Raw genomic sequence first — 26,191 nt, 5'->3', positions numbered from 1 at the left:
ATTTGGAACTCAGAGTTAGAATATCCTGTGGAAAGAGATGTTCAAAGCTGTGTGTGAGCCAATTCTAGCGCCAATCTATGACACTTCTAGCCATCAAAGTGATGGAGAGGTTCAGCAACGAATTTCCAAAATATAGGAGGATGTGGGCTACAAACGTAATTGCCAATGGTGGTTGACAAAAATTGGATATTCTCTGGAGGCCAGAACAAAGAGGTACAGATGTCTTTCTGCCATCTCCTACTGGAATCATACATGCAGAAGATGAATACAAGCAGAAGCCAATAATCTTAAGCAAGAGAAAATCTGCAGATTTGGAAATCCAAACAACACACACACAATGCTGGAGGAGCTCAGCAGGCCAGACAGCATCTAGGAAATGAGTACGCTTGATGTTTTGGGACAAAACCACTTGGCAGGACTCACATAGTTTAATAATAAGGGGATAAAGACCTCAGAGGAGCATCTTTGCAGTTATGTCCATCATATAAGATCAACATCTTATATTTAAGTCATGTGACCAACAGAGTAAAAGTATCGCAAGGAACTTTACAGGAGTGGTATCTAACAAACTTCAGTATCAATATACAAAGCAAGAGTTCCTTGAAGTCAAGAAGGAAAATTGAGTTTTCTTTTTGCTGCTTCAATTCTTATCTGGAATGATTAGATGTTTGAAATACATCCTTATCTGGAAGTTCCTTGTACAGACAAGGAATGTTATAAATATAATTCAGAAATATGGAAGATTCATACTTAAAATAAATGCAAAGAATCACCAATTCAGTGGCAGCAAAATCACCTACAGAATTACGTTATAGTCTTTACAATGTGTGTCCATGCAAGGACATCAAATCACAATTTATTCCTCAGCGTTAACTAAACCAAATTCGCAGAGTTCTCTGTGGAAAATTGAACCTTGTTCTCCAATAAAGATTGGTATAATTTTTGACGCGAAGCATAATAATAATTTTGTAGTAAGGGGTGTATTTCAATTCCATATTAGGTTTTAAAAAAAAAACATAAGCTAGCAGTTTCTGAAGGAAGGCAGCCAAATAAATTGGAATAAATGATCTTCAAAATGGAACATTTCAGAAACTCAGTACAAATGGCAGGTTTCAGATAAATACGGAAATCAAGGATGATAGTTCAATAAACACTGTAGTTCAGAATTAATTAAACAAACCTGAATTTTTTTGTTATCTGTAAGCATCCAGATAATGTAAGTTCACTCAGATAAACAAATGGAGCTTTATTTATACTTCTATCATTTATTGGAGTATTTATGGCAACCTCACAAAGCTCCACAGTTTTAATGGATGCAAACTTGCGCAAATTATTCATCTGTATTTCAAATAGATGCTTCTAAAGGGGACAAAAAGCTTCCGTATTGTCGAAATTAAACAATCATTTGCAACTTCGATGATCAGATTAACAAATTTCTCCATTACAAAGAATTTAAGAAAAAAATCTTCCATTCTAGCACTCCAATACAATGTGGAAGCTTAGTCATTTGCATGGAATTGCTTGGACAACTTCACAAATTTCAGATGAACCTCAGAGTTGTATTCTGGGCACAAACTTTGATAATAAATGAGCCTTTGAACCTTCATAATTTTACCTTAAATTTTCTGGTGAATTTTGTCTCCTGAAAATTCATTATTTCTTTAAACAGTGATAATAAGATTGAGAACCTTGAATGCAAAAGTAATGAAGCTTACTAAACCTAAAGATGATAGGGAAAATCCTTTTATTTCCAAGAGAATTTTTAGTTACTATTAAAACAAATCAGTACAGTACTTTGTTTCCCAAACTTTGAAAGCATTGATCAGGACTGAGTTACATTAAGGTTCAAAACAGTGTCAGTTGTAGAAGTAGATGTGCAAGTACAAAAACTGAAAAGCTGGAGGATGAGATATCACCTCATTGTCATGTGAATGATGGGCAATGAATGGAATGTTGGCACTTACTCAGCCTAATAAATAACCTCGTACTTGTCTGCTGATGAGGAGAGAATTGGCTGTCCAGTTGCAAAAAGAATGTGATCACTCTTTCCACAATTTACAGTGTAGAATTATGCTGTTTTCTTTGATTAACACTTATCCATCATAGCTGCTTGCACATTCACAGCGAACAGATTAATCACAAAGATCCAGCACAAAGCATATAATCATTGTGCTTTACATGTGACACACACAAAATGCCGGAGGAACTCAGCAGGCCAGGCAGCACCTATGGAAAAGAGTAAAGTACGTGCTTTGGACCAAGACCCTCCCGAAACGAGGAGGAGATATTATCACCAATCCGCACAGATTGTAATGTTCTGGTTAGGAAGTCGAGGATTCAATTGCAGAGGGAGGTACAGAGGACCAGGTTCTGTAACTTCTCAATCAGGATTGTGGGAATGATGGTATTAAAAGCTGAGCTATAGTTGATGAACAGCATCCTGATGTAGGTGTTTGTGTTGTCCAGGTGGTCTAAAGCCATGTGGAGACCCATTGAAATTGTGTCTGCTGTTGACCTATTGTGATGATAGGCAAATTGTAGTGGGTCCAGGTCCTTGCTGAGGCAGGAGTTCAGTCTAGCCATGACCAACCTCTCAAAGTATTTCATCACTGTCGATGTGAGAGCCACTGGGCGTTAGTCATTAAGACAGCTCACATTATACTTCTTAGGCACTGGTATAATTGTTACCTTTTTGAAGCAAGTGGGAACTTCTGCCGGTAACAGTGAGAGGTTGAAAGTGTCCTTGAATACTCCCACTAGTTGTCTAAAATAAGCCATGCCTGATGACGATGTCATTAAATGTCAAGACTATATTGTTTAAGCTTCTCTTACTGGCTTCATACTTCTATGCCACAAATGTTACCTGCACTTATGAGCCAGTGCTTGAATGTTGTCAAGGTCTTACAGAATGGGGACATACACTCAGTGGCCACTTTATTAGATAGATACTTTATTGATCCCAAAGGAAAATACAGTGTCACAGTAGCATCCATGAGCACAGATATACAAATATACAAATATTAGAAGAGAAGTAAGAAAGAATAAAAAATAAGTTATCTGAAACAGTCTAACAGGAGGGATCATCAATTCCCTAGCTATAAGTTGACTCATTACAGAGCCTAATGGCTGAGGGTAAGAATGACCTCATATAGAACTCTTTGGAGCAGCACAGTTGTCTTAGTAAATTACTAAAAGTGCTCCTCTGTTTAGCCAAGGAGGCATGCAGAGGGTGAGAACCATTGTCCAGGATTGCCAGGATTTTCCAGAGGGTCCTTTGTTCTACCACAGCCTCCACTGTGTCCAGTTTGACTCCTATAACAGAGCCAGTCTTTCCAATTAGTTTATTGAGCTTCTTGGCATCATCTGTGTTGATGGCATTGCCCGAGCACACCATAGAAGATTGTACTGGTGACAACAGACTGGTAGAAAATGTGAAGGAGAGGCCCACATACTCCAAAAGACATCAGGAGAAGATTCTGGCCCTTCTTGTACACAATCTCTGTGTTGGTGCTCCACTCAAGTCTGTCATCCAGGTGCACCCCCAGGTACTTGTAGGCCCTCACCACATCCACGTCCTCTCCATCAATAGTAACAGGGAGTAGTGCAGGCTCAGTCTTTCTAAAGTCCATCACCATCTCCTTTGTCTTACTGATGTTGAGCTGCAGGTTATTCAGCTTGCACCATTTGACAAAGACTTCCACAAGGTCCCTGTATTCATCCTTCTGTCCTCCCTTTATACACCAAACTATTGCTGAGTCATCAGTGAATTTTTACAGATGACATGACTCAGCATTCTATCTAAAGTCCAAGGTATACAGGATAAACAGGAAGAGAGCCAATGCAGTCCTCTGTGGGGCCCCAGTGTTGCTTATAGCCAAGTCTGACACACAGCTCAGAAGCTGTACAAACTGGTACACCTGCTCGTTAATGTAAATATCTAATCAGCCAATCATGTGACAGCAACTCAATGTATAAAAACATGCTGACATGGTCAAGAAGTTCAATTGTTGTTCAGGCCAAATATCAGAATGGGGAAGACATGTGATCCAAGTGACTTTGACTGTGGAATAATTGTTAGTGCCAGACAGGGTGGTATGAGTATTTCAGATACCGTACTTCCCCCTTCCCCAATGAAGGGTCTCAGCCTGAAACGTCAACTGTTATTCATTTCCATAAATTCCACCTGGCCTGCTGAGTTCCTCCAGTATTTTGAGTCACCTCATATTAGCTATTTTAGCTTAAAATTATGTCCCCTCATATTAGCTATTTCTGCCCAGGGAAAAAAGTCTCTGGCTGCCCAATCTATGTCTCTTATTATCATATACACCTGTATAAAGTCATGCTTGTTCCAAACAGAAAAGACTTAACCCATCCTCACATGATATGCTCTCCAATTCAGGCAAATCTTGGTAAATATCCTCTGCACTGTCTCAAAAGCTTCCGCATCCTTCCTATAATGAGGCAAACTGAATTGAACACAATAATCCAGGTGTGGTTTAATCAGGGTTTTATAGAACTGCAACATTAACTCACAGTTCTTGAATTCAATCCCCCAAATAACAAGGACCAGCACACCAGATGCTTTCTTAATAAGCCTATCCACTTGCATGAGAACTTTGAGGGATTCAAGGACATGAAACCCAAACCCATCCGTTCCTCCACACTGTTTAGAATCCTGCCATTAATTTTGAATTCTGCCTTCAAATTCAACTTTCCAAAATGAATCACTTCATGCTTTTCTGGGTTGAACTGCATTGTCCATTATGCTCATAAGTTCCTGCCTAATAGCATCGTAATTCCCCCTCCAATTAAATACTTCCCCTTCTGCACATATCCCTCTCCAAGACTAGGATAAAGGTCGGGGAGTTGTGGTCACTGTCTCCAAAATGCTCATCCATGGACAGATCCATCACCTGACCATCTTCATTGCTTAGTACCATATTGAATATGGGCTCTCCTCTACATACTACAACAGGAATCCTTCTTGGACACACCTAACAAATTCTGCCCCATCTATGCCTTTTGCACTAAGGAGGTCCCAATTAATATTAGGGAAGGTAATGTCCGGCATGACAGCAACTCTGTTATTTTTGCATCTTCCCAACATCTGATTCCTGACTGCTCCTTAGTGTCTCTGTTGTTATTGGGGGGGGGGGGGGGGGTCTAAAGAATACTCACTGTAGAGCGATTGCTCCCTTCCTGTTCCTGACTTCCACCCACACGGACTCAGTAGGTGATGCTTCCATGATGTCCTCCCTTTCTCCAGCTGTGATAATGAGATGTATTCCTTCTCTATTTGAACAAGTGGCAACATCTTGGTAGGTCATCTAAAAATCAAAGAACTGGAGTAAGTTTTGAGCCGGACTGGATAAAAATGGTAGATTTCTTCCCCTGGATAAGCTGGAAATGATTCACATGGAAGTTACTGGGTCTGTCAGACTTGAGTTATAAGGAGATGGGCAGGAAAATTTTTCCTTGGAGCAAAGGAAGTTGGGCACAACCTTATATAAAATCATGCAGGGGATGAGTAGATAAGGTGGATAGTCACAGGAGGTTGTAGAGGAAGGTACAATTACAATATTGTTCAGTAAATTTGCAGACTGTACCAAGATCAGAGGTATAGTGGAGAGCAAGGGAGGCTATCAAAGCTTGCAGCAGGATTTGAACCAGCTAGAATGGCAGATGGAATTTAATGCAGACAAATGTGAGGTGTTGCACTTTGGGAGGATAAACCAGGTTAGGACTTACACAGAGAGTAATAGAGCACTAATGAGTATTATAGAAGAGAGGGATCTGGGAATACAGGCCCATAATTGACTGATTTCAAATTGATGTTGTTTGTCTGTCTTTAAGGACAATGGATTTGTAGCACTGGAGTGACCTCTTAGTTATCAAGACTCAGCCTCACCAGTGTAGTCCAAAGCAAAGCGAAACAATACATTTGGCACAAGCTTGGCTGCAGAAGCTGCCGGAAGGATGTTCATTGACGTCCAGCAGCCTTAAGGGCTCCACTCCACATTTTCTGTCTGAGTTTACTCCCATAGCCTTTGTCTCTCCCGAGGCTGCCCACAAGGCAGTGAGACTATTTATCCATAGCTAGGAATCTGGTTTATGGGCCAGTTGGCCTGTGTGTTTCGTGTACAGGGGCCAGGCCTCCTCCCCATCCTCCATAGTTACAGGATCTACTCCACTGCAGTCCTCTTCCCTACCAGCCGAGCCATCGAAGGAACACAGATACAACAAATAATTAAAACTATTGGAGTATTGCCCTCCATTTCAAATATTAAGTAATTAAAAGATGAAAGATGTAAATATGGTTTAAATACATAAATAACCTCAAAAAGCCTACTGATACTCAGATTAGCCCGAGGCAGTGGGAAGCCATCCAGCCAATCACTGGATGTGGAAACAATGAGGAGGTACAATTGTTAAAATAAAGTGTTTACTTGTTCAATGTCAGAGCTACAGTTAAGAATAAGTAATTTCTTTTAAATTGAGCACAACACTATAAGGTCAGGAAGCCCTGTCAGCATTCTGCATTGCATTCAATAGAGAAACTTACTCTGCAGCTTCAGGTGGATTTCAATCTACTGTTGTAATTTTACTGGAAGTGGCCAGAGAATCAGCTTTTTGCATTGGTGAGAGTTCTGACATTTTCATGTCAAGAAATCAAATATTCTTAATATTCATTAAGAATTATATGCTTTGCTGACCTTATTTTGTAATGTAAAATGGGGCAACTGAGTTTAGTGTTGTAATTTTTACTGACTAGTATCTCTAGCCTGGACCTATACCTTTGGGGGCACAGCTTGGATAGGTAGTTCCCATAATTATGGTCCAACTAAAGGTGCCCAAGTAGTATCCCAGTTTTTTTTATTCAATACATTTAATAGATGATGTGACTCTTCATGATGAAATGGTTACAAGAAAAGAAAACTTGTGATTAAAAAGAACATACAGCCCATCAAAATAGATTAATAACTGAATTGTCAAATGATCATATAAAGCTCTTGGAGAAAGGCGTGGTAATGTCTGTCTAAGAGGGAAGATAATTATTTCACTGATAACTCCTGTCAAATAATAACAATGCTGCCAGGGATTGCCATTAAGAAGTTCAAGGCTTGAGGTGCAATTTATGTGTCTACAAGTTAATTTTAATGTTTTTGTTTGTTCCCTATTGCATAACCATTCATTTGTGAACCAGGTCAAACTGACAAGTTTTTCCCCAGGTAATTGTAATTTTTACACTCATTTAACACTGTATGCAAAATTTAGCACTTAAGCAATATACAAATTTCAATATGTCTACAAGATCTAATCTATCAGAATAGAGGTTTAAAACAGCAATTCAACCAATTAATGGAGAATGAAGAATGGTTTAAATTATTTTAGTAAAATGCAAATTCTTGTTATGTGTTTAACAACATGAAATGATCACTCTCAGGGCAAAAATTAATCGATATTTTCTTATTGAAACTAATATAATGCTATCAACTATATTTTACAGTAATTATAATTACAATTTCCATAAGGCAGAAAAGCAGAATTAGGCCATTTGGCCCATCAATTTTCTATTCAATCATGACTGATTTGTTATCCGTCTCAACCCCATTCTACTGCCTTCTCCCCATAACCTTTGACACCTTACTAATCAAGAACCTATCAACCTCCACTTCAACTATAAGACCATAGGACATAAAAGCAGAATCTGGCCATTTGCTCTATTGGGTGTGCTTTCATTTTTCCATTTGTAAGAACCATGTATCTATTTTCCATCTGCATTGTAGCTTGTGGTGCATTTTTTATGGTAATCTGTCACATGGGATGCAGCTTGGTAGAAATAAATGAGTATTGTTACAAATTCTTATTTTGCTAGTTGTTTAGTCTAAGTGGAAAGGGGTTGAGCCACAGAGAATGATATTTTTTGTTGACAGCTAATTGGAACATTATTGGAATGCTAACTAGATCAGTAACTTTGCTTAAATATAATGTCAAAAAAGATGGCTCAGCCTTTCATTGGTTTAGGTTTGTAACCACTACACCATTTTTACACCTTCCATTTATACATAAAAAAAATCCTAATGTATTTCACAATTGTGATGAGGGATCTTCTACTTGAAATATTAACTCTGTTTCTCTTTTCACAGATGCTGCCTGGTTTGCTGATCATTTCCAATCAACAGCCAACACAGTCCAAGGATTGTATTGACGGCAAACCATAACAGTTGCCACATCTCTAGAGCCAATGTAGCATGCCCACAACTCACAAACGTCTTTACAATGTGGGAGGAAACTGGAGCACCTGGAAGAAACCCATGTGGTCATAGTGAGAACATGAACTCCTTACTGAGAATGGTGGGAATGAAAGCCCAATCTGTGATTGCTGGCACTATAAAGCACTGCAGTAACCATCATGCCATGGACCACCCTGTCTGCTACCATGCTGCCTTGTTCACTACCCTGCTGCCCTGTAACACCAGTTTCTGTCATTATATCAGTGATTTTTATAAAGTAGTCCCCAAGTGTTAAGAAGGTGTATGGTGTGTTGGCCTTCATCAAGTGTGGGATTGAGTTCAAGAGCTGTGAGCCGTGTTACAGCTATATAAGACCTTGGTCAGACCCCACTTGGAGTATTGTGTTCAGTTCTGGTCACCTCATTACAGGAAGGACGTGGATACTATAGAGAGAGTGCAGAGGAGGTTTACAAGGATGTTGCCTGGATTGGGGAGCATGCCTTATGAGAATAGGTTGAGTGAACTTTGCCTTTCCTCCTTGGAGCAATGGAGAATGAGAGGTGACCTGATAGAGCTGTATAAGATGATGAGAGGGATTTTCCCAGGATTGAAACGGCTAACATGAGGAGGCATAGTTTTAAGGTGCTTGCAAGGGGTATGTCAGAGATAAGCTTTTCCCATAGAGAGTGGTGGATGTGTGGAATTCACTGCCAGCAGTATTCGTAGAGGTGGGTACAACAGGGTCTTTTAAGATTCTTAGATAGGTACATGTAGCTCAGAAAAATAGAGGGTGATGCAGTAGTGAAATCCTAGACTAGGTTACCTGGTCGGCACAACACTGTAGGCCAAAAGGCCTGTGATGTGCTGCAGATTTCCGTGTTTCTATGTCATAGAACAGTGTACTTGCAACATGTGAGGAGTTGTGCTCAACCACAGCTGTGTGAGTCCATCGGCTTGATTTTGATCACTAACCTATCCTTTGCATAAGAGATGGAGAAGTTGAGAAAGGGAAGAGAAGAATTAATGATGGATCATTTCAAAGTGAGATCAGTGTGGAAACAGGCAGCAAAGGTGATGAAACTTTTGTTTTCTATATGAGAGCAGAAAGCAGCAACAATATGATTTCAGCTTGGACATGCAGATTCCAAAGCTATCCCTTTGATTTGGAGGAAGTGACTGTTGCTAAAGGAGAATATGAGAATATATTCCACTGGAGAGAGATTGGTTGGGCCTCTGCTCAAGATAAAAGCTTTCAGAAGAAGTGGATGTCCATGGTGAAATCGCAATAATTGGTACGATGAAACAGGAAAATTTCAAAATGATAGAGGATGTTCAAAGATCTTGTTTAGGTATGTATGGGGAAAAAATGGTCAAATGGAGAAATAATGGTGTCAAGGTAGGAAGAAGTAAGTTTACTGGGGCTAGAGCAGCCTAAAGAAATAAGGTTGTGGTGAACTACATATACCTGTCTGGACACGCCCCCCCGCTGACTGCTCCTGTGGCTCCTCCCACAGACCCCTGTATAAAGGCGATTGGAGGCACTGCTCCCCCCTCAGTCTCCAGGATGTTGTGTGGTGGGCTCTTGCTGCAGACGCTGCTGACGTTGCTTTCTTCCAGCTGATAAAAGCCTATCTCGACTCACGTCTCCGAGAGTTACTGATGGTGCATCAAAGGTCTATTGGGATAGTTACCTTATGGAGGAGTTAAAGTGGCAGTGCTTAGTTGAGGGACGATGAAGGTGATAGATCAAATGTGATTAACAAGCCCACAGCACCACCTCTCAGCCATTATGTGATATCCTTTTACTGTACACCTCACCTCCTTCACTGCATCTTAAACCATGTTTGCTTTCAACGTCTGCCCAACTTTGATGAAAGATCATTAATCCTGTCCCCCTTCCCCCCCCCCCACCACCCCTTCTCTCTTGCTTGACTTGCTGAGCATTTCTGGCATTTTCTCTTATAGTTTCCAATAGGAATTTCATAGCCAGCTGTCACTGTTGTGAAGAACTGTTACTTTTTGTCTGGTTCTGAGAGAAAATTCCAGCCCAACATTTAACCAAAAAGCAAACGGTAGTCCCTATAACAAACTTTCATGAAAGCTGTAACTTCTTAGATGTTAATGTAAATGCGATGTACTGTGGAACTCAGATGGGTGAAGGGCTGGATTAGCAGCAGAATGCTGAGATTAGGTGGCACCATAAAGTTGATGTCCTTTGATGATATTGCAAACCTTCTTAAATTTCAGTTTTGAACCCCCATGGATTGCATTTATGATAACATGGATACACTCTGGTTTTAATACTTTAATTCTCACTTCTGACAAAAACTAATCAACCTGGAACTTTAAATACAAGAGATTCTGCATATGCGGCAACACTTCATATTCTGGCTGGGTAGCTTCAATACCTCTTGGCATAAACATCGATTTCTCCAAATTTCTTCCCCTTCCCTTTTTCTCTCTTTATCCATTCCCCATTCTGGTTACCCACTCACCCCTTCTCTTCACCTGAGCATCAACTCCCCCGAATGCCCCGCCTTTCCCCTTTCCTTCATGGTCCATTGTCCTCTCCTATTAGACTCCTTCTTCATCAGCATTTACCTCTTCCACCTATCACCTCGCAGCTTCTTACTACATCTACCTGTTCCCTAACCTGGTTTCACCTATCACTTGCCAGCTTGCACTCCTTCCCCTACCCCCTTCCTTCGCAGTCTGCCTCCTGACCACTTCCATTCCATTCCCGATGAAGGGTCTCAACCTGAAACGTCGACTGTTTATTCTCCTCAGCAGACGCTGCCTGACCTGCTGAGTTCCTCCAGCATTTTGTGTGTGGACTTAAAACAGTGACCTGTCCAACCCTCCAAGCGCAAACGCGCAAACACACACACACACACACACACACACACACACACACACACACACACACACACACACACACACACACACACACACACACACACACACACACACACACACACACTTACACTTGCCTGGCCCGCTGACAGCTTCCTATATTGTTGATTCGTTTGGATTCTCTCCAATTCGTTATCTTAATTGCGTATTTTAGCATTTCTACCCCACGCTCAGAGAATCTGGTCCACGGTAAAAGTGGAATCAGTTTGACTGATTTACGGTAGAAATGTTTAACTATTTTCAAATTCCGATTCGGTGCATGATGAACGCCAAGAAAGACATTTTACTCCAGACCCGAAGGCGGGAGAGGAGTGCAATCACATCATACCGCAGAAGAGCCTTTCCCCTTTCAAGGTGCCCGTCCGCGAAATCGGGAAGCTGAGATCTCTGCTCATTGCAATAATACGCCTACCATGGATTATTTAATTCAGTTGGTGACATTAAAAGAGAGAGAAATCCCCGCGGCTTTCCAGCTCCGGGCTGAAATTAACTTCCTCATCCATCTTTGACGATGCAGAAATGAACGTGGAGCAGTGAGAGCGCAGTGGACCTGATCTCTGTTCTGATCTCAGTGTCCACGAGTCTGCTCTGCGCCTGTGCTCTGCACCGCTGAGGATCACAAGACAGACAGCAGGGCAAGTCTGGCACCAAGCGATTGTTGTACCAGAACCATTCCAGCGCCAGTAATGCAAGTTCGTCCAAAGAGCGGAGATCCCAACGCCAAGGTATGTAAGTTCAATTTAGCTTGCAGTGGTCTGTCTCTATGTTGCGCGTTTAGGTGTGAGACGGACAATAATTATTTAAACCTGTAGAAAGTGAAGCTGCAGTTCTGGTCCGGAAAAAGTGAACTCATCAAATTCAGTAGTTTGCCTGCCTTTTAATTATGCCTGACGTTTCAAATAATTTGTGCTAAATGCTTGCATTTCGCTCTTTATCTATTTAGTAAACATCCATCTGATGATGACTCTGAGAGACGGCAATGACTTCGAGTAATTAGAAAATGCAGTTGAAGTACTAACTCGCCGGAGGCGGCGGCTTGAAAGGACGGTTCGTTTAAAACAAGCGCCGAAGGACTGCAACTACATACATTGATCGGAAACCTTGCTCAGTCGTTGAGGTAAATGAGGGGCCGCTCTCTTTCGAAATAAGAAAAACAAGTTTCGTTCTGTCGTTCTTTTTAAACCCAAAGTACAAGTTTGAATACTTAGGCTTACCTGCCATATTCTGTCTGTATCTAGCTGTCCAGTGAAACAGATGACTTTCTAGCTTCTGATATTGACAATGAAACGATAGATTCCACATGGTCTAAATGAAGCTCTTCGACGTTTCTAAGGCGTGTAATTCTCTTTTTGTCGGGATCTTCATACCAAGCAGAACTGCGCCTGTTTCTGCTGCAGTGGCCCTGAAATATGGAGCATTTTGCATCGTACCCAGTCTCTCTGAACGTCTCCTGCACACACGATCAGGTCAGCTGTTTTCCCGAGGGTGTCAACAGCACCAATTCGACGGGCCCAAGACCATACCCTGACTTTTATATCGCTATTCCCATCATCTATTCAGTGATTTGTGCGGTTGGGTTAACGGGCAACACAGCCGTAATCTACGTTATACTCAAAGCCCCAAAAATGAAAACAGTGACAAACATATTCATCCTGAATCTGGCCATCGCGGATGAACTCTTCACTCTAGTTTTACCCATAAACGTCGCGGACTACCTTCTGCTTCAGTGGCCCTTTGGCGAGTTGATGTGCAAATTAATCATTTCCATTGATCAATACAACATCTTTTCCAGCATTTACTTCTTGACCATCATGAGCATTGACCGCTACCTAGTGGTCCTCGCCACAGCCAAGTCGAAGAAAATGTCCTATCGCACCTACAGGGCGGCTAAGATCATCAGCATCTCCGTCTGGCTCCTCGTTACCGTCATCATTTCGCCCTTCACGATTTTCGGTAAGATCCACGACGACAAGGGCAGGTTACAGTGTGTCTATGTGTTTCCATATCCCGAGGTTCTGTGGTGGAAGGCGAGTAGGATTTACACTCTCCTGATGGGATTTGCCATTCCAGTATCCACAATCTGTATCCTGTACACAATGATGTTGTGTAAACTGAGAAATATGCGCTTGAACACCAACGCCAAGGCTCTGGATAAAGCCAAGAGAAAGGTGACGATAATGGTGATGGTTATCCTAGCGGTTTGCCTGTTCTGCTGGACGCCCTACCATTTGAGCACGATTGTGGCGTTAACAACAGATATTCAACAGACAACAGTTATCATTGGGATCTCCTATTTTATCACCAGCCTAAGCTATGCCAACAGTTGTCTTAATCCTTTTCTGTATGCCTTTTTGGATGATAGCTTCAGAAAGAGCTTTCGGAAACTGATAGAATGCAGAGCAAATCCTAATATTTAGCGTTGGGTGTATCTGGCCATTTACCAATGTTGCATGTGATTCTGCTTTGCCTACTCCAAAAGCTATGCCCCCAGATGCCCATGTGTACTCTTTAAAAGACTGTTAATGTACTGATTATATCCTGGGAAATAGAACAAATTTCCTAGTCAAATTAAAAATTACATTTACACTATGGGAATATAGAATTTCCATAATGCATATGTATATAACCTTTAAATATGTATGGTATTAAATATTACATATAATTTGAATACAAGGATACATTTGTTGTGCACAGTTTGTATAGTTATTGTATGATATATGTATGTATTGGTTAGATCATTTGGAAGACAAAGTATAACAATACAGTGTTGCTAAAAGCATGTACGTGAAATTATTTGTGAACTAACCATTATGTAAATATTTTGTATGTTGCAAAAGCAACAAGTGAAATTCTGCCATCTTAAGCATGCTCTTGTGCATTTTTTTCCAGTTCATATGTAAATTGTTCATAGAGATAGTTGCAACTTTATGGCCAAGGTGTAAACTGACAAATAATTAATGCAGCTCATTAATTAATGCAGCATCAAATATCATTTGAAATGTATAGTCTTATTTATTAAATTTTCATTTTAAAATCTTCAAATGTAAATTAATGTATTGTCAATGACATTGTGAATGTTTTTGATAATAAAACCTTGAGTAAATGTTCTGTGTCCTTCAATTTGGCTGTAATCTTCTTTATATTGGTGATATACTGTAATGACTAATCACAAACAATTATTTTATAGTTTGTTATTGTAATTATGTCTCACAATCCAAGTATTGCTAGTTCACCTGGCCATTGGCTTGCACTTATTTTAGGTTCTGATGCACTGAACTGATGAAATTTTCTTTACTGTTCTCATAATACACATATATATTACTCATATTACAAATACAAAAATATAAAATAGATTAAAAACTAGTATAACTGTGCTTAGAAAATATAGGTAGGTGGCAATTTCTTTTGGAAATTTTATTTCTGATTCAGGTCAAAGACAGAAAGTAAAATGGTTTCTCGCTTATGAAAATTGATAACTGGTTCAGTTAGCATTAGATAGCAAACACAAAAATGCAAAAGAAGAGCACCTTCAATATGTCAGTTGCTGTCTGCACAGCCACTATTTGTAAGTTGCATGTAAACGTAACGTTGATGCATAGAAGGTGCTTTCATGCAGCTGCATCTGAGGTATATTTCCACAACAATATATACTAGAAAATATTTTAAGAAAATACATCTTCTAATTTTCTGCCGACTTTACACATGATTTACTTGTGAATCTTTTACATGTATTTATGGATTAGTTACCAACCATGTGATATTCTCATGTTTAACACTTTGGAGCCATCTGCTGTGTGCTAGAAAAGGCTAAAAGCTCTCTGCACAGGATACAACACCACTAACGTGTTTTTAGGTAAGTTATATTCCATCTGTGGATATTCATTTAGTTCAAAAATGTGACTGGCTGTCATGATTTACATTTTAACTATACCTCTATCATTTTAAAATAATGTACTTTTAAGTAGTATTTTATTACATCTGTACTGCAGCTTGTTTTCAGAAGCTATGTTAAACTTTCTAAGTTTTCTCAAAGTTGTTTTTCAATTCTATAATAATTTGAGTTAGTACATTCTTATTAAATATCATTCACTATTTCATTTTTTCTCTTCTCAGTATATTGGTGCTATTTATAAGCATAACAATTTAAAAAATTGATGAATGATTTAATAATTCTTTTTCAGCTATTCATCTGATACTTATAAGACCAATATAGATTATTTTTTGTAAATTATACAGCAAAACAAAACAAGCTGTAAGCTACCTTTGAAGAATATTGTGCAGAATTAATTATCTTAGCAATAACAATGGCAATAACATTCAATTAAATGATGTCCAAAGTTTTGCTAGGGAGAATATGTTTCAAAGTAAATTGCAAGTAAATTTTATTATTCACTGATCTGTTTTTTTCAATTCTTCACTAGGTTCTTGCTAGGTTCCCTATGCTTTAGATTTTGAGCTAAATATGCAAACCCATTTACAAATATTACACATCTTCTGGAGCAAAATGAAGAAGGGGGTGAAAGGATTTCTTTAATGAAATATGAGCCACGGTTTTCTAGAAAACAATGTCATCTCAGTAAATTAACAGAAATTCTGAATCTTAAAATATTCAGTTCCATCAATAGCTATTGTTTATCAGAACAAAATGCTACTAATGACATTCCTACCAAAATGATCCAGGAAGACCATAAAATCTTAAGATATAGAAACAGAATTAGGCCACTTGGTCCATTGCATATGCTCTGCCATTTCATCATGGCAGATCCAATTTTCCTCTCAGCCCTAATCTTCTGCCTTTTCCCTGTATCCTGTCCTGGCCTGACCAATCAAGAATCTATTGAACTCTGCCTTAAATATACATAAAAAATTTGGTCTCCATAGCTGCCTGTGGCCAAGAATTCCACAGATTCACCACTCTCTGGCTAAAGAAATTCCTCCTCATCTCCATTCTAAAAGGACGCTCCTCTATTCTGAGGCTGTGTTCTCTGGTCTTAAACTCTCCCACCATCGGAAACATGGTTTCCTCATCCACTCAATCAAGGTCTTTCACCATTTGATAGGTTTCAATGAGGTCACCTGTCATTCTTCCGAATTCCAGTGAATACAGGCCCAGAGCCATCAGACGCTCTTCATATGACAAGCCATTCAATCCTGGAATAATTTTCATGAACTTCCTTTGAACCTTCTCAAGTTTCAGCACATCCTTTCTAAGATAAGGGGCACAAACCTGCTCACCATACTCTAAGAGAGGCCTCACCAGTGCTCTATAAAGTCTCAACATTACATCCTTGCTTTTATATTCTAGACCTCATGAAATGAATGTTAACATTGCACTAGCCTTCCTCACCATAGACTCATTCTGCAAATTAACCTTTAGGGAATCCTGCGCAAGGCCACCCAAGTCCCTTTGCACCTCACTTTTTGTTAAGCTGCTTCATGTGTGGCACCTTGTCAAGGGCCTTCTGAAAATCCAAATACACAACATCAGCCAAATCTCCTTTGTCTATCCGGCTTGTTATTTCTTCAAAGAATTCCAACAGATTTGTCAAGCAAAATTTTCTCTTGAGGAAACCATGCTGACCAGGGCCTATTTTAAAATGTGCCTCCAAATACCCTGAGACCTCATCCTTTAATATTCGACTCCAACATCTTCCCAACCACTAAGGTCAGACTAACTGTCCAGTAGCTTCCTTTCTTCTAAATCTCTCCCTTCTTGAAGAGTGAAGTGACATTTGCAATTTCAGAATCATTCCAGCATATAATGATATTTGAAAGATCATTCCTAATGCCTCCATGATCTCTTCAGCCACTTCTTTCAGAACACTGGGGTCTACACCATCTGGTCCAGGTGACTTACCTAATTTTAGACCTTCCAGTTTCCCAAGAATCTTCTGTCTAGTTATGGTAACTTCACACGCTTCATGCCCCCTGACACCTGGAAGTTCCAGCATACTGCTAATGGATTATTGTGAACAGTTTTGGCCTCCTCATCTTAAAAGAGATGTACTGGAATAGGAGAGAGTCCAGAGGAGATTCACAAAGAAGATTCCAGGAATGAAAGGGTTATCATATAAGGACTGTTTGATGGCTCTGGGTCTGTACTTGCTGGAATTCAGAAGGATGAGGGGGGATCTCATTGAAACCTTTCCAATGTTGAAAGGTCTAGACAGAGTAGATGAGGAAAGGATGTTTCCCATGGTAGGAGAGTCTAGGACAAGAAGGCACAGCTTCAGGATAGAGGGGCGGAGACATTTCTTTAGCCAAAGGGAAGTGAATTTGTGGAATTTGTTGCCACATGCAGCTGTGGAGGCCAGGTCACTGGGTTATTTAAGGGAGAGATTGATAGGTTCTTGATTGGACATGTCAACAAAGGTTATGGGGAGAAGGCTGGAAAATGGGATTGAGGAGGAGAAAGAAAAGGGTCAGCCTTGATTTAATGGTGGAGCAGACTCAATGGGCCAATTGACCTACTTCTGCTCCTATGTCTTATGGTCATATAGTGTCTTCCATAGTGAGGACTGATGCAAAATACTTATTCAGTTCATCTGCCATTTCCTTGACCCCATTACTACCTCTCCAGCATCATTTTCCAGCAGTCCAATATCCACTCTTGCCACTCTTTTACACTTTATGTATCTGAATAAACTTTTGGTATTCTGTCTAATATTATTGGTTAGCTTACTTTCATATTCCATCTTTACTTCTTAATAATTTTTTAGTTCCCTTCTGTTGGTATTTGAAAGCTTCCTAATCATTTAACTTCCCACTAGTTTTTGCTCTATTACATACCATCTGGAAATCTCGTTCCTGCCCACAGAACCTCCTGTTCGTTCCCCTAACTAATAAATCCCCCATCACCACAGCGTGCGTCTTCCCCCTTCCCTTCTGACTCACAGAGGCAGGCTCAGTGCCAGAGACCCAATCACTGTTATTGAGGGGGATGGGCACAGGGGTTCTCTTCACTGTCTCCTGAATGACTTGCCCCTTTCTGACTGGCAACATCTAAATGATATACGTCAAAACTATTTATTAATGAAGAAATGCATTTCACAATAGTTTAAAAATTGGCAAATATTTAACAGTCTACCAGAAAAGGTATAGCTAAACCGTGGGGCTGAATCACAGTGTCTGTGGCCAGTACCTCTGAAGGGAGCTGCAGGAACTTAACTGCCCCTCTACAAAGAATCAACCAATCATTGGAAGTGTTGACGGATAATGCCGGTAAAATGACCTCTCTATACCACCAGTACTTTCTCTATGGTGTCCAATACCAGAGTCCAGTCTGGCTTTCCCCAGAATTACCTTCTCTATCTCTTCAATCCTCTATGAGTCAAAGGTGCTTTATGATGATAAATCACATTTAATTGTATGGGTATTGTAGTCTAGACATGAAAAAGAAAATGTTATTTCATTTTTATGATATTATTTCACTATTTTCATCTTTTTTATTTTGCTTCCTTTATTTTTGAATTCTTTTTACTTCATTTAAATACATTGCAATCACTTAAACCCCTCTAAGACTATATGGTAGCCCTGAAAAGAAACAAAGCTCGATTTTGAGGCAGGGCTTTAGCAGTGTGTTTGCTGCTTGCTACACTCCTCCTGAGTGCAGTTACTTTGGCTTTCTTAATTAGACCATACTAGGAGGAGACAATTGGGGACCATCAACAGTGAGTCATTGAAATAAAAGAACATCAGAATTACGAGCGGAAGGAGGCATGTGGCTTTTTGGCTGACATTCATCAAGACCAAGGCTGATCTTAAGCTCTACTTTCATGCATTCTCTCCCTATTCCTTGCTTTGAATAATTGCTGGTTTCTATTTTGAATAAACTCAAATGACTCCAATGTCCTCCACCTTCTAAGAAATCTCTACTTATTTCACTCCTCAGGGACCTATTCCTTATTCTGAGAATATGACCCTTACTGTTAATATCATTAGTAACGACAAACATCTCAGTGCATCCAACCTTTCAAGCCCTGTATGAATATTGTACTTTTCAATGAAACTCTCCTCTTTGAAACTGTACAGATTGCAAGCCCACACATATTTTGCCTTTCCTTTTGTTATCTTTTCCTTGGCACTCATTTAATGAGATTTTAAACCTCAGGCGTACTGTTAGATTTAGCATCTCTGTGAGCCGCTTCCTTCAACTTAATGCTGTCTTTATTTTTGTCCCGTCAGTCAAGATGGACCACATTTGCTGCTGAGATTTTCTTTTGCCTTAAAGCACAATAGTTTTTCAAATTAGACATTATTTCTTTAAATGCCAGCCATTGCCAGTCCACTTTCATAGTTTTTAAGGTAGGTTTGCAATTCACCACAATAATTCTGTCTCTCATATCTCCTCAATCTCTTTCATTGAGATTTAAGTCCCAAGTTTCAGATGAAATACATCATTCAAACTCCACCTAAAGCGCTACGTTAGCTACTCTTCTCTAAGAGCACTTTGTGACAGAATTATTAGTTTATCCTGTCTCTTTACATAATATTGGATCTAGAAAAGCCTTTCCCATAGCTGGTTTCTCTAACTATTTTTCTCAAAAAAACACATGATTCACATTCCATAATTTTGACCTCTACCTACTGCAGCTAATTCAACCCATTCAGTAAATTCTCCGATGATTACTATATTACCATTGCTACATACACATCTAATTTCTTGACCTATTTCATAGTTAATATTGCAACAGTAATTAGTGTTCTTTAAATAACCCATAATGTTTTCTGTTGTTTTTTGCTATTTCTAAGTCCCATGTCAACATTTCTAATTCTACACCATGTTCTACTAAGTCAATGTTATTTCCCAACGCTGTCTGAACTTATCCCTTATTAATAATCCTAATAATCTAGTTTTCCTTTATATCTGTCTTTCCTAGCTATCAAACATCCTTGAGTATTCAGCTTCCTGCACAAGTTACCTTGCAACCACTTTTCCATGAAGGAAATTAGATCCCACCCACTTAGTTCTGATTGTGCTGGTAATTCCTCCACCTTGTAGTGAATGCTGCAAATGTAGATTTATATCTTCATGGATCTAGAACTCAAATAATGATGAGTCGGAGTCTAAGAAGGAGATAGAGAACCTAGTGGCAAGGTGTCATGACAACAACATCACCCCAATGCCAACAAAGCAAAGGAGCTGGTCATTGACTTCAGGAAGATGGATGGGGCATATGCTTCTGTTTCAAGGTCAAGAGGGTGGAAAGTGTATATATCACCCTCTATATCTGACCATCCTCCCACTGTTCCACTGACCCCTTCCTCCCCACCCTCTATATCTGACCATCCTCCCACTGTTCCACTGACCCCTTCCTCCCCACCCTCTATATTTGACCATCCTCCCAGTTCCACTGACCCCTTCCTCCCCATCCTCTATATCTGACCATCCTCCCAGTTCCACTGACCCCTTCCTCCCCACCCTCTATATCTGACCATCCTCCCAGTTCCACTGACCCCTTCCTCCCCACCCTCTATATATAACCATATAACCATATAACAATCACAGCACGGAAACAGGCCATTCTGGCCCTCCTAGTCCATGCCGAACTCTTAATCTCACCTAGTCCCACCTACCCGCACTCAGCCCATAACCCTCCACTCCTTTCCTGTCCATATACCTATCCAATTTTACCTTAAATGACACAACTGAACTGGCCTCTACTACTTCTACAGGAAGCTCATTCCACACAGCTGTCACTCTCTGAGTAAAGAAATACCCCCTCGTGTTTCCCTTAAACTTTTGCCCCCTAACTCTCAAATCATGTCCTCTCGTTTGAATCTCCCCTACTCTCAATGGAAACAGCCTATTCACGTCAACTCTATCTATCCCTCTCAACATTTTAAATACCTCGATCAAATCCCCCCTCAACCTTCTACGCTCCAATGAATAGAGACCTAACTTGTTCAACCTTTCTCTGTAACTTAAGTGCTGAAACCCAGGTAACATCCTAGTAAATCGTCTCTGCACTCTCTCTAATTTATTGATATCTTTCCTATAATTCGGTGACCAGAACTGTACACAATATTCCAAATTTGGCCTTACCAATGCCTTGTACAATTTTAACATTACATCCCAACTTCTGTACTCAATGCTCTGATTTATAAAGGCCAGCGTTCCAAAAGCCTTCTTCACCACCCTATCTACATGAGACTCCACCTTCAGGGAACTATGCACTGTTATTCCTAGATCTCTCTGTTCCACTGCATTCCTCAATGCCCTACCATTTACCCTGTATGTTCTATTTGGATTATTCCTGCCAAAATGTAGAACCTCACACTTGTCAGCATTAAACTCCATCTGCCAACGTTCAGCCCATTCTTCTAACCGGCATAAATCTCCCTGCAAGCTTTGAAAACCCACCTCATTATCCACAACACCTCCTACCTTAGTATCACCAGCATACTTACTAATCCAATTTACCACCCCATCATCCAGATCATTTATGTATATTACAAACAACATTGGGCCCAAAACAGATCCCTGAGGCACCCCGCTAGTCACCGGCCTCCATCCCAATAAACAATTATCCACCACTACTCTCTGGCATCTCCCATCTAGCCACTGTTGAATCCATTTTATTACTCCAGCATTAATACCTAACGACTGAACCTTCTTAACTAACCTTCCATGTGGAACTTTGTCAAAGGCCTTGCTGAAGTCCATATAGACTACATCCACTGCCTTACCCTCGTCAACATTCCTCGTAACTACTTCAAAAAATTCAATAAGGTTTGTCAAACATGACCTTCCACGCACAAATCCATGCTGGCTACTCCTAATCAGATCCTGTCTATCCAGATAATTATAAATACTATCTCTAAGAATCCTTTCCATTAATTTACCCACCACTGATGTCAAACTGACAGGTCTATAATTGCCAGGCTTACTTCTAGAACCCTTTTTAAACAATGGAACCACATGAGCAATACGCCAATCCTCCGGCACAATCCCCGTTTCTAATGACATCTGAAAGATCTCCGTCAGAGCTCCTGCTATCTCTACACAAACTTCCCTCAAAGTCCTGGGGAATATCCGGTCAGGACCCGGAGATTTATCCACTTTTAAATTTCTTAAAAGCGCCAGTCTGACCATCCTCCCACTGTTCCACTGACCCCTTCCTCCCCACCCTCTATATCTGACCATCCTCCCACTGTTCCACTGTCCCTTCCTCCCCACCCTCTATATCTGACCATCCTCCCACTGTTCCACTGACCCCTTCCTCCCCACCCTCTATATCTGACCATCCTCCCACTGTTCCACTGACCCCTTCCTCCCCACTCTCTATATCTGACCATCCTCCCAGTTCCACTGACCCCTTCCTCCCCACCCTCTCTATATCTGACCATCCTCCCACTGTTCCACTGACCCCTTCCTCCCCACTCTCTATATCTGACCACCCTCCCAGTTCCACTGACCCCTTCCTCCCCACCCTCTATATCTGACCACCCTCCCAGTTCCACTGACCCCTTCCTCCCCACCCTCTATATCTGACCATCCTCCCACTGTTCCACTGACCCCTTCCTCCCCACTCTCTATATCTGACCATCCTCCCACTGTTCCACTGACCCCTTCCTCCCCACCCTCTATATCTGACCATCCTCCCAGTTCCACTTACCTCTCCTCTCCACCGACTATATCTGACTATCCTCCCACTGTTCCACTGCTCTTCCTCTCCATCATCTCTTTCTGACCTCCCTCCTGCTGTTCTACCTCTCTTCCTCCCCACCCTCTATATCTAACCATTCTCCCATTGTTCCACTAACCCTTTCCTCCCCACCATCTCTATCTGACCTCCCTCCTGCTATTCTACCTCCCTTCCTCCTCTCCATCCTCACAATTTCCCTCAATTTATTCCATGTTCCACCTTCCTCTCCTAACAGAGTTATCTTCTTCAATCTTTTACTTTCTCTACTGTGTAAACAGTAGTTCAAAAGATATTAAGATATTTGCTAGAAAAACAACAATGGAGAAGTGAGTGCCTGTCATTTACACTCAGTGGTCACTTTAGTGAGTACAGCTGTTTGTTAATAGAAGTATCAAATATTTAATATCTAATGTGGCAACAACTCAATGCATAAGAGTATGCAGATATGGTCAAGAGGTTCAATTGTTCAGACCAAACATTAGAATGGGGAAGAATTGTGATCTAAATGACTGATTGCTGGTGCCAGATGAGGTGGTTTAACTATCTCAGAAACTGCTGATTTGCTGGGATTTTCACCCACAGCAGTCTCCAGAATTTACAGAAAATGGTGCAAAAAATAGAGTGAGTGGCAGTTCTGTGGGCAAAAATGCCTTGTTAATGAGAGAGCTCAGAGGAGAATGGCCAGACTGGTTGAAGCTGACAGGAAGGCAACAGTAACTCAAGTAACCACATTTTACAACAGTGTGTGCAGAAGAGAATCTCTGAATGCACAGCATGTCAATTGAAGACCATGAACATACTTTAGAAGGTTTAGGAGGTACCGAATAAAGTGGCTACTGAGTGTTTAGTTGGTCTAGCAGTAAACAGTGCTAATGCTTCCAGACAAAAGAACTAATGATTGTGTAAACCTTTGTTGGTTGATCTGCTAATGGGCACAGATTGTACTTTCTGCTTCAAGGATCAATAAGCTAATGAATGGTTTTGCCAGTCCTTGTGACATGGTTTGATGTTGCTCTTGATTTGATTTCAGGTACTCTACGAGCTGTCAATGGAGCTTTGATGACCATAACCCTGCAACATTATTGTACTTGCCTCAACCACTTCCTTCAACAGATCATTCCATATACCAACCGCCCTCTACTTGAAGACATTATCTTTTTAAATCTTTCCCATGTCAAATTAAACCCATGCCCTGTGGTTTTTGAATCCTTTCCCCAACTAGTGTGCATTCACCCTATCAATGCCCCTTATGATCTTACATACCTCTATTAGGTTATTCTACAGTCTCCCACTCCCATACTCCAAGGAAATAAGTCCTAGCCTGTATAACCTCTCCTTCTAACACGAACCTTTGAGTCCTGGCATCATTCTTGTAAATTTTCATTGAAATCATGCTCGCATACACCATTTGAATTGGCAGCTCATTCTACACTCGCCAGACCTTCTGAGTGAAGCAGTTTCCCCACATGTTCCCCTTAAACAATTTACCTTTCACCTTTAACTCATGACCTCTACTTGCAGTTCAACTCAACCTCAGTAGAGAAAGCTTGCTTGGATTTACCTGATCTGTACTCCTCATAATATTGTATACCCCTCCTCTCAAACTTCCAAGAAGTGAAGTCCTAACCGATTCAATTTTTCTTCATAGCTCAGATCTCTAGTCCCAGCAACATCCTTGTAAATTTTCTTTGTACACTCAACCTTATCTACATCTTTCCCGTAGGTAGGTGAACAAAACTGCATGCAGTACTCCAATCAGTCCTCATCAATGTCTTATACAATTCCAACATAACATCCCATCTCTTGGATTCAATACTTTGATTTAGGAAGGCCTATGTGCCAAAAGCTTTCTTCATGATCCTATCCAACTGTGCTATACTTTAAATAAATAATGGACTGTATTCCCAGATCCCTTTGTTCTACCACACTCCTCTGTGCCCTACCATTCACAGTGTAAGGTTTACCCTGGTTGGTCCTACCTAAGTACAACACCTCATACTTGTCTGGATTAAATTCCATCTGTCATTTTTTAGCCTATTTGTCCAGCTGGTCCAGATCCAACTGCAAGCTCTACTAGGCTTCCTCACTACACTCATTACTACACATACTGTTATCCACAAACTTGCTGATCCAGTTAACCACATTATCATTCAGATTGCTGATATAGATGACAAGCAACAATGGACCCAGCATTGATCCCTGTGGCACTGCACTAGTCACAGACCTCCAGTTAGAGAGGCAGCCATCTACTACTACCACTCTCTGGCTTCTCCCACAAAGCCAATGACTCACCTCATCTTGAATGCCAAGTAACTGAACCCTCTTGACCAATCTCCCATGTGAGTCCTTGTCAAATGCCCTGCTAAAGTCTATGCAGATAGCATCCACTGCCTCGTCTTCATCAACTTTCCCGGTAACTTCCTCAAAAAATCTCTATAAGATTGGTCAGACATGAACTACCACATACAAAGCCATGATGACTATGCCTAACCAGTCCATGTTTATCCAAGCTTATATCCAGTCCCTTAGAATACCTTCCGATAACTTTACCACTACTGATGTCAGGCTCACCAATCTATACTTTCCTGGTTTATTTTAGAGCCTTCTTAAACAGTGGAACAACATCAGCTATCCTCCAATCCTCCGATACCTCACTGACCGCTAAGGATAATTTAAATATCTCTGTAGGACCCCTGCAATTTCTGCACTTTTTCCCACAGGTCCAGGGGAACACTTTGTCAGGCCTTGGGGATTTATCCACTCTAATTTGCCTCAAGACAGCAAACACCTCATCCCCTGTAAACTTTGTAGGTCCATGACCTTGCTGCTGCTTTACCTTATTTCCACGGACACTGTATCTGGCTCCAGAGTAAATCATTACCAGCATTATGTGCAGTGTCATATGGCATTGGTAATCATGGTCGATGGCCATGATTGTTTTATCAAATTCTGCAGAAGCTGTTTGCCAGTGCCTTTACAAGATGGGTGATCTCCATCCATGATCAATACTCTAGAGATTGTCTGCCTGGTGTCAGTAGTCGTATAACCAGGACTTGTGACCTGCACAAGCTGCTCATACAGCCATCTGCCACCTGCTCCCATGGCTTCACATGACCCTGAATGGGGGTCTAAGCTGTTGGTGCATCCTGTTCAAGGGTGACCTGCAGGTTAGCAGAGGGAAGGAGTGCCTTACACCTCCTTTGGGAGAGACATATCTCCACCCTGCCACCCAGGAAATATAAATGCAAGAAGTTCCGATCGCTGATGTTTTCACTTTCACAGGGTAAGCAAAACTTCATGCAATGCTCCAAGTTCAGCATCAGAAACATCTTGTGCCACTACAACACAGTGTCCTAACTCTTATACTCAATGCTCTGACTGATGAAGACCAGCATG

At 40.7% G+C, this 26,191-nt stretch overlaps 1 protein-coding gene and 1 long non-coding RNA gene across 3 annotated transcripts in view; one reads left to right on the top strand and one right to left on the bottom strand.

Moving 5' to 3' along the window:
- Positions 1–12,472, bottom strand: part of LOC140726288 (uncharacterized) — a 41,671-nt gene extending 29,199 nt beyond the window's left edge. For both annotated transcript variants that reach the window (XR_012098603.1, XR_012098602.1), the window contains exons 1-2: positions 12,362–12,472; positions 5,179–5,327 (exon numbers count right to left, since the gene is read on the bottom strand). This is a non-coding gene — a long non-coding RNA (uncharacterized lncRNA). The remainder of the gene's footprint in view (positions 1–5,178; positions 5,328–12,361) is intronic.
- A 76-nt stretch (positions 12,473–12,548) lies between these two features.
- On the top strand, positions 12,549–14,250 carry LOC140726280 (neuropeptides B/W receptor type 1-like). Its single transcript, XM_073042459.1, has one exon. The coding sequence runs from the start codon at positions 12,557–12,559 to the stop codon at positions 13,562–13,564; it is 1,008 nt and encodes a 335-aa protein (XP_072898560.1). The 5' UTR covers positions 12,549–12,556; the 3' UTR covers positions 13,565–14,250.
- Positions 14,251–26,191: the final 11,941 nt, after the last annotated feature.

The sequence above is a fragment of the Hemitrygon akajei genome, chromosome 1 (genome assembly GCF_048418815.1).
Source record: "Hemitrygon akajei chromosome 1, sHemAka1.3, whole genome shotgun sequence".
NCBI classification, from domain to species: Eukaryota; Metazoa; Chordata; class Chondrichthyes; order Myliobatiformes; family Dasyatidae; genus Hemitrygon; species Hemitrygon akajei.
This window is presented reverse-complemented; position numbering and strand designations above follow the sequence as displayed.